Source organism: Anguilla anguilla, chromosome 12 (assembly GCF_013347855.1).
Source record: "Anguilla anguilla isolate fAngAng1 chromosome 12, fAngAng1.pri, whole genome shotgun sequence".
Lineage (NCBI taxonomy): Eukaryota > Metazoa > Chordata > Actinopteri > Anguilliformes > Anguillidae > Anguilla > Anguilla anguilla.
This window is the reverse complement of record NC_049212.1, coordinates 16,794,114-16,806,385: the sequence shown is the minus strand read 5'-3', so window position 1 is coordinate 16,806,385 and position 12,272 is coordinate 16,794,114. Positions and strand designations below refer to the sequence as shown.

Sequence of the window (12,272 nt, the reverse complement as noted above, 5' to 3'; positions counted from 1 at the left end):
GAAAACGCCTTGTTAGTGATTTTTTCAGTGAACTGCACACCAGCCCCTTCAGACTACACAGCTGCATAGGAGCTACGCTCCCTGGCGCATCTCACTGATCCTTCTTTACCTCATACAAGGGGACATTTCATAATGAAGTATTTTTATCAAGGCAACACGTAAACACTTAGCTTTAATTGGGGGCTAAGCAGTTAAACCATTTAGCTTAATAGTTGTTTATACTCTCTGACTACAACACTTGAGCATAAACATCCAGCATCCAGGAGATTAAAAGCAGGACTTAGCGTGACTCTGCTGGGTTCCTGCCCTGGTGTTTGCTGGGGGGGGGGGGGGAGCGCGTCTGCGGGGTCACGCCTGTCTGACTGCGGCTCTTTCACAGACGTGGACGAGTGCCGCTCCGGGCAGGCCCGATGTGCACACCGCTGCGTCAACGTCCCGGGGTCCTTCACCTGCGTCTGCAACCCCGGGTTCGAGCTGGGAGCCGACGGGAAGCAGTGCTACCGTGAGTACGCCCCCCGGCCGCGAGGCGGTGCTCCAGCGCGCGATGCCGCCGCCGCCAGGTCTCAGGGTCCGCCTGTCGCTCTGCCCCTCAGGCATCGAGATGGAGATCATCAACAGCTGCGAGAGGAACAACGGCGGCTGCTCCCATCACTGCGAGCACACGACCAACGGCCCCCTCTGCTCCTGCAACCACGGCTACCAGCTCACCCGCGACAGGAAGAACTGCGTAGGTGTGTGACCCCCCCGTTCCATAATCTGTACACGCATGCATGCAAGCGTATGTGCAAGAGTGCGTGATGGTGTGTATATATGTGCATGTGTTAAAGTGCATGTGTGCAAGCACAAGTATGTGACCTTTAGTGCATGTGTAGGAGTGCATACGCGTGCATGTGAGTATGAGTGCATGTGCGAGACATTGAGCACATGTGTGAGACTGTGTGTATGTGTGTGGGACTATGTGTATGTGTGTGGGACTTTGTGTATGTGTGTGGGACTATGTGGATGTGTGTGAGACTCTGTGCAGGTGTGTGAGGTCACACGCGTGAGGCGGCTTCTCTCAAAGTGAAGGCTGCGTTCTGCTTGCCCTGCAGACAGTGATGAGTGTGAGAGCGGAGAGGCCTGCTGCAGCCAGTACTGCAAGAACTACCCCGGGGGGTACGAGTGCAGCTGCAGGGCGGGGTACAGGCTCAGCACCGACGGCTGTGGCTGCGACGGTGAGGAGACCCCCCCCCCCCAGGAAGCCCAAACACCCCCACCTCCCTCACCACCTTTCAAACCACAGCCACGCCACACTCATCTCCTTCAGAACACAGCACTAGCCATTCACTCCCAGACCAGTACTGTACCCGCTTATCTATTTACAGAGCCATATAAAACATCTCCCATGGATCCATAAAAACACATCAGAGCATGAATACATGTTGTAAAGAAATCCTGTCCTGGACCATCGGAGGCACATCCTGCGCTCTAAAAAACGAAGACGTTGTTTTCGTGGTTGAAGGCGAAGCGCCACTAAAGATGCTTTACGGCGTCCAGGCAGCAAGGAGACGTTTGGGAGGGCTGCGTAGCTCTCTCAGGAAGTTGGGATTCGGGGGGGTTGGCTAAGGTGCGCTCCTCTTTCAGATGTGGATGAGTGCTTGGCCGAGAGTTCTGGCTGTGACCACGTCTGTGTGAACACCCTGGGGAGCTTTGAGTGCCTCTGCCAAGGGGGGTTCCGCCTGGACTACAACCAGCGCTCGTGTGTCCGTGAGTACTGGAGGAGGAGGAGGTCTGGGGTCAGTTTGGGGCAGTTTGGTGGTCACACAGCCCAGGCCGAAGGACTGATGGGTGGGTGTGGGTCCACAGGGCTGGAAGAGTTTGTTTCATGGTTCTCATCCAGGGCGAAAATGCAGATCTACCATCTCTAGATCTAGAAGCACTAGAGTGTTTGAGAACACCATAGAATATCAAATCAGAGAGTACAAGGCATTGCAAATCTGTCATGTCCGATAGACTCTAAACCCGGCCTTCTGCGTCCAGCTCTTTACGGCGGAGACTCGGCCGAAGACGAGGAAGACGAGGAGGAAGAGGAGGAAGACCTGGAGGTGGTGAGACTGCCTGGCCTGCTGTTCCGCAGGCCGCCGCAGCTCCTGCACTACACCGCCGCCCTGCACTCCCCCTTCAGCGGCAAGGACGGGGGCGGGCCCCGGCAGCACCTGCGGGGGGAGCTGTCGCTCGTCAGCCGCATCGGTGAGGCTATGTCATTCACTGCTTTACCATCCCTGTGTTAGGAACTCAAACCGACTCATAAACACAACGTGTGTGTGTGTGTGTGTGTGTGTGTACGCATGTGTGTATGTATGTCTGTGTTTGTGTATGTATCCATGTTCGTGTCCCTCAGTGTGTCTGGATGACACCTTCGGTGACGACTGCAGCCTGACTTGTGGGGACTGTGAAAAGGGGGCAGTGTGTAATCCAGACAGGAATGGCTGCGACTGCTCACCCGGATGGACCGGCATCATCTGCAATCAGAGTGAGGGCTCCTGCATTAAGGCCTGTGGGCACTGGGTGCATCAGCACTGCATTATCATCATATCCCTACTGCATGAACACTGCGCCTGCAATTACATCAGCACTGCGTACCCGCTGCACCTACATAAAGTGTCCACTCATCACCACTGCACACTCTTCACCTGTGGGTGCCACTGCACCACCACTCTGTCATTGACTACACAGTCATTATATCCCAACTGTGTCAGCACAACACTATCAGTGTACTCTCACTGCATCACTGCTGGCCTTCCCCAAATCACGCGTTGCTCATCATCACAGCAATCGGCAGCTACTGATGGAAATCATTACAGTAAAGTAGGATCGTTTGAGCACTAAATGGCTGGTAAAGATCACAGAGAGCTGGAGGGGGTGAGCCAGAGGGCAGAGTTCTGCTTGCTCAGGGTTCAGATAAACCAAAGGCAGTAGTGCCTCTCAGAAATGTCAGGCAAAACCCGCCTAATGAGGCAGTGATGTCTCTGTTGGAGGATGCGGGGATAAGAACAAACACACCACCTGGAGCACAGAGTACAGGTGTGCAGCAGGAAACCAGTGTTCTTAAACTGACATGTTGACTATTGAACTTTTTTTCAAGTTACCTATGATGCAATTGCGCCAGTTAGAAATTAGAGATGTCTATTAAAAATCAGCCTTTATCAATCCTGGTTATGTGCTCTTAAGATTTTCATTTTCAGGCCAAACGAAACACTTCATCACATATTTACACAAATAATTAGCCAGGCTGTCTTGCTTTTCATCCCTCAAATAATGGGCTGTTCTCTTTTTCTGCCGTAAGCCGTGTTCATTAGAGAAATCACCAGTACATCTGTATACAAGTAACTGAGCTCACAGCAAAATTAGTAATGTGGCGTGCATCTGATAAACATCCTATGGGTAATGTAAGAAAGGTGTACGTACTCTGACTCCATCTTTCTCACTCTCATCCATTCTTCTCCCTGTCATCTCCTCCTCAACTTTCTCTTTCTCTATTACAATGCCTCTTTCTCCACCTCCCTCTGTTTGTCTGTCCTCCATCTCCTCTTATCCCGCTTTCTTATCCGCTCCTCTCTCCCTTCTCTACCTCCCCCTCTCTCGTCCAATCCCCACGCCCCTCCATCTCTCCCCCCTGCGCCCCCCTCCCTTCTGCCCTCCCGCCTCTCTCTCCCCAGCCTGTCCACAGGGGACTTTTGGCCCCTCCTGTAACAGTATCTGCCGGTGTCAGAACGGGGGCTCCTGCGACCCTGTGACCGGAAGGTGCCGCTGTCCCCCGGGGGTCCAGGGGACGCTCTGCGAGGACGGTAGGGGCCCCTTCCCGCCCGCTGCGAGGACGCGCCCAAATCAAACGGCAGGCCGTTGCGGCCCCGCCGCGGTCCCCGCAAAGTCCCCCTCATTACCGCCGCTGCAGCGGCTGGGCTTTCATTACCGCGGCGACCGCTCCAGACGAGCGCCTGTAAGACCTAACCTGCCCCGTGTGCCGTCTGCCTAATCCCGCGCTCCCCTTTAGAATCCACTCTACTGGCCTCCACACACATCCTGACCGCTCCAGCAGGGAGCAGAGGCACGTGCCCTGGGTCAGTGCTGCTGTACGAACGGTTTATACAGCTGTCTGACTCATCCCTGCTCTGCCTGCGTTGTTGACAGGTTGCCCCCAGGGCTATTTTGGGAAAAACTGCCTGCGTAGGTGCAGGTGCCCCAACAATGGGCGCTGCCACAAGCTGTACGGGGCGTGCCTGTGCGCCCCAGGACTGTACGGCCGTTTCTGCCACCTGCGTGAGTAACATAAAGCACACACTACAGCTGCACCACCAAACATCATCACTTACCTGGTCTTACCAACATCACACTGCCTCACTCTCCTGCTCTTACCAACATCACACTGCCTCACTTACCTGCTCTTATCAACATCACACTGCCTCACTTACCTGCTCTTATCAACATCACACTGCCTCACTTACCTGGTCTTACCAACATCACACTGCCTCACTCTCCTGCTCACCAACATCACACTGAATTCCCATATAAAACATAAGAGAATATTGTTACCACTCCATTGATGAAAGTACATTCATTAGGCGGTACATTACCAATACATCACAGCCAAATGGCTCGATTTCATAAACATCACAGCTAGAGGGTGTGTTGCAAATATATTGCCACCAGGGGGCAGACATTACATACACACTGCAGGCAGAATGCAGAACAAATGTATATGGGTGTCCAAAACCCGTCATCAGCAAAGGCATTATACAAACACTGTTCCTCAACACAGTCTGAAGATATCCTATAGCCTATAGACTCAAAAGTCATCAGACAGGTGGTTTAATCTAACTGTAGATACTTCTATTAACAGAATAAATTCCACTAAGATGTGAAAGTTGAATGTATTACAGAAGAATCCATCATGGTACTGATGGTGTGTGTGTCTGCATGCGTGCGCGTGTGTATGTATGCGTGTGTGCGTACGTACATGCATGCGTGTGTGTGTGTGTGTGTGTATGTGTGTGTATGCGTGTGTCTGCGTGTGTGTGTGTGTGTGTGTGCGCGTGTGTGTGTGTGCGTACGTACATGCGTGTGTGTGTGTATGCGTGTGTGTGTGTATGTATGCGTGTGTGCGTACGTACATGCGTGTGTGTGTGTGTGTGTGTGTGTATGCGTGTGTGCGTACGTACATGCGTGTGTGTGTGTGTGTGTGTGTGTATGCGTGTGTGCGTGTGTGTGTACGTACATGTGTGTGCGTGTGTGTGTGTGTGTGTGTGCGTGTGTGTGTGTGTGTGTGTGCGTGTGTGTGTGTGTGTGTGTGTTCCTCAGCTTGCCCGCGGTGGAGCTATGGCGCAGGCTGCTCTGAGGAATGCCCCTGCGTGGTGCAGAACTCTCTGGGCTGCAACGCCACGGACGGGACGTGCACGTGCAAGCCTGGTTACCAGGGTAACGCCTGCCAGAAAGGTACGCGTCCGGCACAGATGGCGGCTACGTGCGGTTTGGATCTGTTTCCAAAGTCACCAAAGTGCCGGTAACTCTTGCACCTCTCCTTGCTCTGGTGCAGACTGCGACTCGGGGTTCTTTGGCACCGGATGTGGACAGCCATGTAACTGCACTGTGGGAGCGCCGTGTGATGCCCAGAGCGGCCTCTGCACACTGAGCTGTCCCCCAGGATTCCACGGGGAGCGATGTCACGAAGGTGAACCCCTTTACTTCCTCTACGGCATCCCACAATCCACTCCTCACAGCCATAAACACAACCGCAGTAATACGCTGTTAGTGTTCGTATGCGCATACGTGTTTGTGTTTACAGTATGTCATTTTGTTCATACGTTCCGTCTGTTCCTTTTGAAAGCCCTACTTTTTCTCCTCTTGCTTGTGGAAAGTTGTCTTTTCTCCAACTTCGGGGTCCTTGCTCGAAGGGGCCTGAAATATTTAATAACTTTCCTGAGTTTCTGTTTTTACCATAACCCTGTTCCCCAGAAGACCTTTCCGAGATAACGCTCAGGGCTGTTCCAGTGTTAATGCGTTGCACAGACCTTTTTGGGCTCTGTTTTTAAAGAAGACGAAGGGTCCACATCCTCTGGGCTCTGTTCTGTTTTGAATTGAACAGATCGGACCAGGGTTCCACACACTGTCCACTCTTTACTGATGGGAAAATGGGCTTCTGAGGTTCCAGGGGAGAAGTAAACCTTAAAACACGCATCTCAGAATATATTTGAAACCTCACACCATGGTGAGTGGAAGTGTTGTCTTGCTGTGTCAGGGGCAGTCTACACACCAGGCTCTCTTCCTCTCTCTCCCTATGTTTGGGTTAGCCTGCGGTGCTGGACGCTTTGGAGAGAACTGCCAGCAGGAGTGTGACTGTGGGGGGGCGTCCTGTGACCCCCACACTGGCCAGTGCATTTGTCCCGCAGGGAAAACCGGGTCCACTTGCCAACAAGGTGAGGATGCCAGCCTCTCATCTCAGGTGCCCATGACTGTGAGATCACTGCACTTTGCCTCCCTATGGATGTCCCCCATCTTCTGACCTCCATCTTATGTGCCCTGCGTGGGTTCTGTCCCCTCCCCCTTTCTCTCTTTCTCTGCTTTATTTTCATGAAAAATACATACATACCACCAAAGCATATGAAAAACACTGCATCAGAAAATGGTTAAAAGAGAAAGAAAATCAATAAGTACAGCTTGCACTTTATCCGTCTCCATTCTTATCCTCTTTCTATTTTATCTCTCTCCCTCTCATTCCTTCCACCCCTCTCTCCCTTCCAGCAACAGCTTTGGAAGTAATAGCAGAGCTCTCTCAGACAGATTAAGTTTCCGTACAGTCACAGCGGTTGCTGTGTTGGAGTGGGCCAGATGACCCGGTGATAACACGGAGGTCCTTTCTGCAGCGTGGCCAGAATTAAGATATAACTGTCAGAATGGGATTTGGCCTAATGACTCCAACAGGACCGTGGAATACACCTGGACCGCCCGAAACCATTCAGGGGCAAAAGAGTCCAACAGAAAAAGCCAAAACATGTTTGCCTTCAGGTCCTGTTGAGGTTAAAACAGCAGACGGTTATCTCAGTGCCTTTAAGTATACTGAAGTTCCTCAGGTTAAACATGACTTTCTCCTCCATCTCCTGCCTCTCCACAGACTGCCCTGAAGGATTCTGGGGTGTCAACTGCCAGCTGCCCTGTGCCCCCTGTGGGAATGGGGGGTCCTGCGATACACAGACGGGCCTCTGTGACTGTGCTCCTGGCTTCACTGGAAAGTACTGCCACAACGGTGAGACAGACATTCAGCACGTGCTGGCCTCCAGAACAAAGAACCACATCACCACTGCCTGTAACTCCACTGCCTTAGAATAGGATGTTTTATAAGGGCAATGCCTCTGTCCTTCTGTCCCTCAGATTTCTGTGTTTCTGTCCTTCATATTCATATAAATTATGGCTTCAGAAGCAGCTGTTTTACACTCAAACAGGCAGTGAGTGCAGAGCTCATTCGGAGCAGGCCGGTATCTAACTCAAACCCCTCGCACCCTCGCCCCTCACGCTGCAGCTTGTCCCGCTGGGCGTCACGGGCAGGACTGCGCGCTTCCGTGCACCTGCCACCCCGACGCGCGCTGCGACCCTGTGACTGGGGAGTGCTCCTGTCCTCCCGGGCGTACAGGCCACGACTGCAACACCTGTGAGCCCCGCCCCTTTTCCACACCTCTGCCGCCTCCGGGCATCACCGCTTCGCTCTACAAACCCACCTTGTGCTAAAACCCTATTATGTTATCAACTTCACCCAATGCCATATGAACTGGCTTCACAACTAGTATAGAGCTCTTTTATCCAGTACTTGTACAAATATAGTACTATATGTAACAACCACAAAAAGGGTGCAGAAGACACCCTGGCACATTGGAACAACTCATTTCATAGTCCATAAGAGCAATCATGAAGCTCCACTAAGATGCATTATGCTTTTATGAGCTTTACTGCTGGTGAGCGTACACTTCACCCAGCTCATATAGATAGACTAATATAATATAGACCTAATACAGACCTACATTTCCTCACCCACAATACTTCACACAAATGTGTTCATACCTGCTTCACACAAAACATTTTGCATGCACTTGTTTCACCCAAATCCATAATCAAGTGCACCCCATCTGCGTGTGCCCCTGTCTCTTGTTCCACAGTATGTGAGGAGGGGTACTGGGGCATAGCGTGTGCCCGGCCGTGCCAGTGTGCCAACAGCGCCCTGGCGTGCGATCCTGTGAGCGGGCAGTGTGCGTGTGAGGCGGGGTTCACCGGGGACCACTGTGAGCAGAGTAAGAGCCGCCGTCTCACGCCAGCCTAGAGGTGCCACGCCCCGCATGCCCGCTGGCCATTTAGACCACAGCCTGGATAGGCTTCCACTTCCTCACTGCACCTGCGCCAGAGTCAAAGGATCTAACTTTATTGTGCATAGGGCCATTTACAGCTACAAGTAGCATATTGCAGTAGATATTATAAATGGGAATAAATAAAAAAGACTAATTTACTGCCCTTGTGGGGGCAAAAACTGTAAAGTTATTCCCCAATCACTTTAAGGAATCACTTTAAGCAACTGTGCTGAACTTCTGTAAAACAGCAAGGCTTGCAAAAAAAGAAAAAAACTAAGCCTGCTAAGAATTTTAAGGCTCTGGTCATAAACAGATATGGAAATAGATAAGTAATCAAAAAAATAATTAAGTCAAGGTCCTCAACAGGCAGATGCCTGGAGTTACTGTAGTTGAGAACACAGTATGTAGAGAAACACTGCCATCTACAGGCAAAGCTCTGTATCTGTCAGGTTTTAGAGCACAACCCCAAAAAAAGGGTAAATTGGATATGTGTGTGTGTGTTTATGTGTCGTTTCATAATGGAATCCTACACTTCCCATGACCCTCTCTCAGAGTGTCCCGAGGACAGGTATGGGGAGGGCTGTGAGCTGGCTTGTCAGTGTGAGAATGGGGCCAGCTGTGATCATGTGAGCGGAGCCTGCACCTGCTTGGCTGGCTGGGCCGGGACCTACTGCGAGAGAGGTGAGTCACACACCTGTGCATCCCACACTGGGGTAAATCTACACACCTGTGCATCCCACACTGGGGTAAATCTACACACCTGTGCATCCCACACTGGGGTAAATCTACACACCTGTACATCCCACACTGGGGTAAATCTACACACCTGTGCATCCCACACTGGGGTAAATCTACACACCTGTACATCCCACACTGGGGTAAATCTACACACCTGCACATCTCACACTGGGGTAAAACTACACACCTGTACATCCCACACTGGGGTAAATCTACACACCTGTACATCCCACACTGGGGTAAATCTACACACCTGTACATCTCACACTGGGGTAAAACTACACACCTGTACATCTCACACTGGGGTAAATCTACACACCTGTGCATCTCACACTGGAGTAAATCTACACACCTGTGCATCTCACACTGGGGTAAATCTACACACCTGTGCATCCCACACTGGGGTAAATCTACACACCTGTGCATCTCACACTGGGGTAAATCTACACACCTGTGCATCTCACACTGGAGTAAAACTACACACCTGTGCATCTCACACTGGGGTAAATCTACACACCTGTGCATCTCACACTGGAGTAAAACTACACACCTGTACATCTCACACTGGAGTAAAACTACACACCTGTACATCCCACACTGGAGTTAAACTACACACTCATACACTTCATAACAGGATAAAGGTCTCACTTAAAAAGTAGAGTAAATTAGTAGGAAATGGGTTTTTATGGCACCGCAGAAGGTCATATATTCTAATCCCAGGAGTGTTTCCAGGATTGGATACAGACTCACTAAATTTCTTTCCCATGGTTCCAGTCATCGTGTGTACAGACACAATCTAGATGGAATACAGTGGCCACTGTGATTTTTGCAAATGCTATTTCATTTGGCCAGAATGCAAAAGATTTATATAGTAGCTCATTTATTCAGATCAGACATTTTAAATTGGTAGGAAATGGCTGCGTCCCCAAAAATGCACCCTGATAACTGACCAGAGTCTAAGAGCTTATAACTAGGTAGTTTCCCACAGTGCACAGAGCATCTTGTGTTCTGCACTGTAACTTGTTTAATGGTAGCGGTCAGGGGGCGGGGCTGCTTCCTTATAACTGGGTTACACACCAGCCTCCGGTAAATGAGCGCTGTGATGTAATGCATGTCTCGGTGTCGATGCCGGCCAGTTCTGAAAGGCCTCTCCACACAGTACAGACAGGAAGTCTAGTAAGTGGCAGGGTAATCCGCTGGGTTAGGCCGGCTGTGCGGAGTTTAAAATAACAGTTTTTAAAGATCTGGAAATAATCTGGCTCCGTAGCAGCTTGTTTTATCTGGAGTCTGCCGCACCGATACCTCCGCATGCAGAGACTTCATATAATGACCGGCAAATCGTTACGCGAGAACCTCACAAGGAGAACAGAGGCCTGCCCTCGCTCTAAGGACAGCACAACTTTATGAAGATAGAGAGACCGACTTCTCTCTGTCTTCATCTGCTGCACAGCCTAATTTTGTCATCTGGCAATCTTATTTTTTATAAGTTTATCCACCTTAATCTTCCAATTCTGTTCCTTTCATACTCTGAGAAACGGAATTATTTCTGTACACGATACACAATGAACAAGAGCTGTGTGGAGAGTGCCCTCGTCTGGCCAAACACATTACAGCAGTCTCAACAATTATGCACTGCAGTTCCAAAAACCTATTCACACTTGACCTTCCTCAGATTTCATACATACTGCATCTAAAATATATATGCATATACTACTTTTTTAGAAATATAAACCCCAACCCACCCTACATGCAGTTTCCAGGTAAAATCCTCTCTCGTCTTCTCAACACATAAATTCACACTCATGTATTTCTCTCTCTCTCTCTCTCTCTCTCTCTCACACACACACACACACACACACACACACACACACACAAACACACGCACACACACACCAAGCTGTACAGATTATAGTATCCTTGTCAGTCTTCCTCTAATGAATGCAGCATCTCGCTGACAGTTTTTAGTGCGAGTCTCGATATAAGGTTATCTGCCTGGGAGCACTTCCCTACGGTGAACATTTGGAAAGCATTAAAGCCAAGGCGGACATCCTCTGCGGGTGAGAGGCGGAAGCCGTCGGGACAGAACGGGCGAGGGAGTGATAAATTCAGCCTCAGTCCCGGTCGTGGGCATTCCTGAGCGCGGCCATGATTGGACCCGACACGGGATGCGTCCCGCCAGTGTCACTCAACCCGAGATGGGGGCCCGAGAGGGCAGCGCCCGCCGGCCCGGGCAGAGACAGGAAGCAGTCAGAGAGCAGGCCTTAAATACACAGCGACACATCGCTCTGCGCTCAGTTTCCGTCTGCCCCTTTAACTGCGTGGAAACTGACGCCCCAGTGTGTCAGATACATCTGGTCATGTGTGGAAACGAGCTTCGCTGCATCACATGGGAAGACCCGCGCCCCTTCGCCTAGTCGTTTGGCGAGCATTCGGCGAAAGTGGGAACGAGGCGCGTTTCGAAAACGCAGCTTCTCTTCGCGGTTCCGTATCGCCTTTCACGCCGTGCGCAGCCTGCAGCTCGGAGAGACATTTTAACAGTCAGATTGCATCGCCGGCTGCCCAATGAGAACCAGATTGGAGCGACCGCGGCAGCACTGGGTTTAAACGCTAACCTGGCTTTGTTTAAGGGGCGGGGCTCCCGGACCCTGACGACAGGCCTGCGCACTCAGCAGGTGTTCTAATTACGCGGCTCTCCCAGCGCCTCTCTCGCCGCAGCGGGGGGGGACCCGCCGAGCCCCGCCTTTGATGTGGCGCGGGCGCTGGGCAGATGGTGGATGTGAGATCACTTAACGAGCGCTGACGCTTCCCAAACGAGCAGCAGAGCCAGGCCCGGTTTCGTGCTGCCATTTTTTCTTCGTTCTTTTTTGGTCGGCGGTGGAGTGACTGCAGACTTGGCTGCTTCTCCTCTGCGTTAGCGTCCGGCGCTAACCGGAGGATGTTCTTGTCTTGGCTCCCAGAGTGCCCGGGCGGGTTTTACGGCCTGGACTGCGGCCAGATGTGCGAGTGCAGGAACGCTGCCCGCTGCCACCACATCACAGGGGCCTGCCACTGCTCCCCGGGCTGGGCCGCAGCCCAGTGCACCCTGGGTAGGGATCCCACATCATTAAAACGGGGTGTGAGAGAGAGGCACCCTCGGCCCATCGCGGCATCCTTCCCCTTAAAATA

General features: G+C 51.5%; 1 protein-coding gene and 1 long non-coding RNA gene across 4 annotated transcripts in view; one reads left to right on the top strand and one right to left on the bottom strand.

The window, feature by feature from the left end:
• Positions 1 to 12,272, top strand: part of zgc:158328 (uncharacterized protein LOC567225 homolog) — a 47,334-nt gene that overhangs the window by 25,018 nt on the left and 10,044 nt on the right. For 2 of the 3 annotated variants that reach the window (XM_035384256.1, XM_035384254.1), the window contains exons 9-24: positions 380 to 502; positions 594 to 731; positions 1,092 to 1,214; positions 1,624 to 1,746; positions 2,020 to 2,229; positions 2,381 to 2,512; positions 3,699 to 3,827; positions 4,171 to 4,299; positions 5,338 to 5,472; positions 5,573 to 5,707; positions 6,327 to 6,452; positions 7,148 to 7,279; positions 7,553 to 7,681; positions 8,184 to 8,315; positions 8,922 to 9,050; positions 12,065 to 12,193. In XM_035384256.1, coding sequence (XP_035240147.1) covers positions 380 to 502; positions 594 to 731; positions 1,092 to 1,214; positions 1,624 to 1,746; positions 2,020 to 2,229; positions 2,381 to 2,512; positions 3,699 to 3,827; positions 4,171 to 4,299; positions 5,338 to 5,472; positions 5,573 to 5,707; positions 6,327 to 6,452; positions 7,148 to 7,279; positions 7,553 to 7,681; positions 8,184 to 8,315; positions 8,922 to 9,050; positions 12,065 to 12,193 — 2,154 coding nt within the window. The remainder of the gene's footprint in view (positions 1 to 379; positions 503 to 593; positions 732 to 1,091; positions 1,215 to 1,623; positions 1,747 to 2,019; positions 2,230 to 2,380; positions 2,513 to 3,698; positions 3,828 to 4,170; positions 4,300 to 5,337; positions 5,473 to 5,572; positions 5,708 to 6,326; positions 6,453 to 7,147; positions 7,280 to 7,552; positions 7,682 to 8,183; positions 8,316 to 8,921; positions 9,051 to 12,064; positions 12,194 to 12,272) is intronic. The other variant, XM_035384255.1, reaches the window with a different exon arrangement.
• LOC118209106 overlaps positions 1 to 12,272 on the bottom strand; it is a 43,911-nt gene that overhangs the window by 23,483 nt on the left and 8,156 nt on the right. The gene's annotated exons all lie outside the window — the stretch shown is intronic.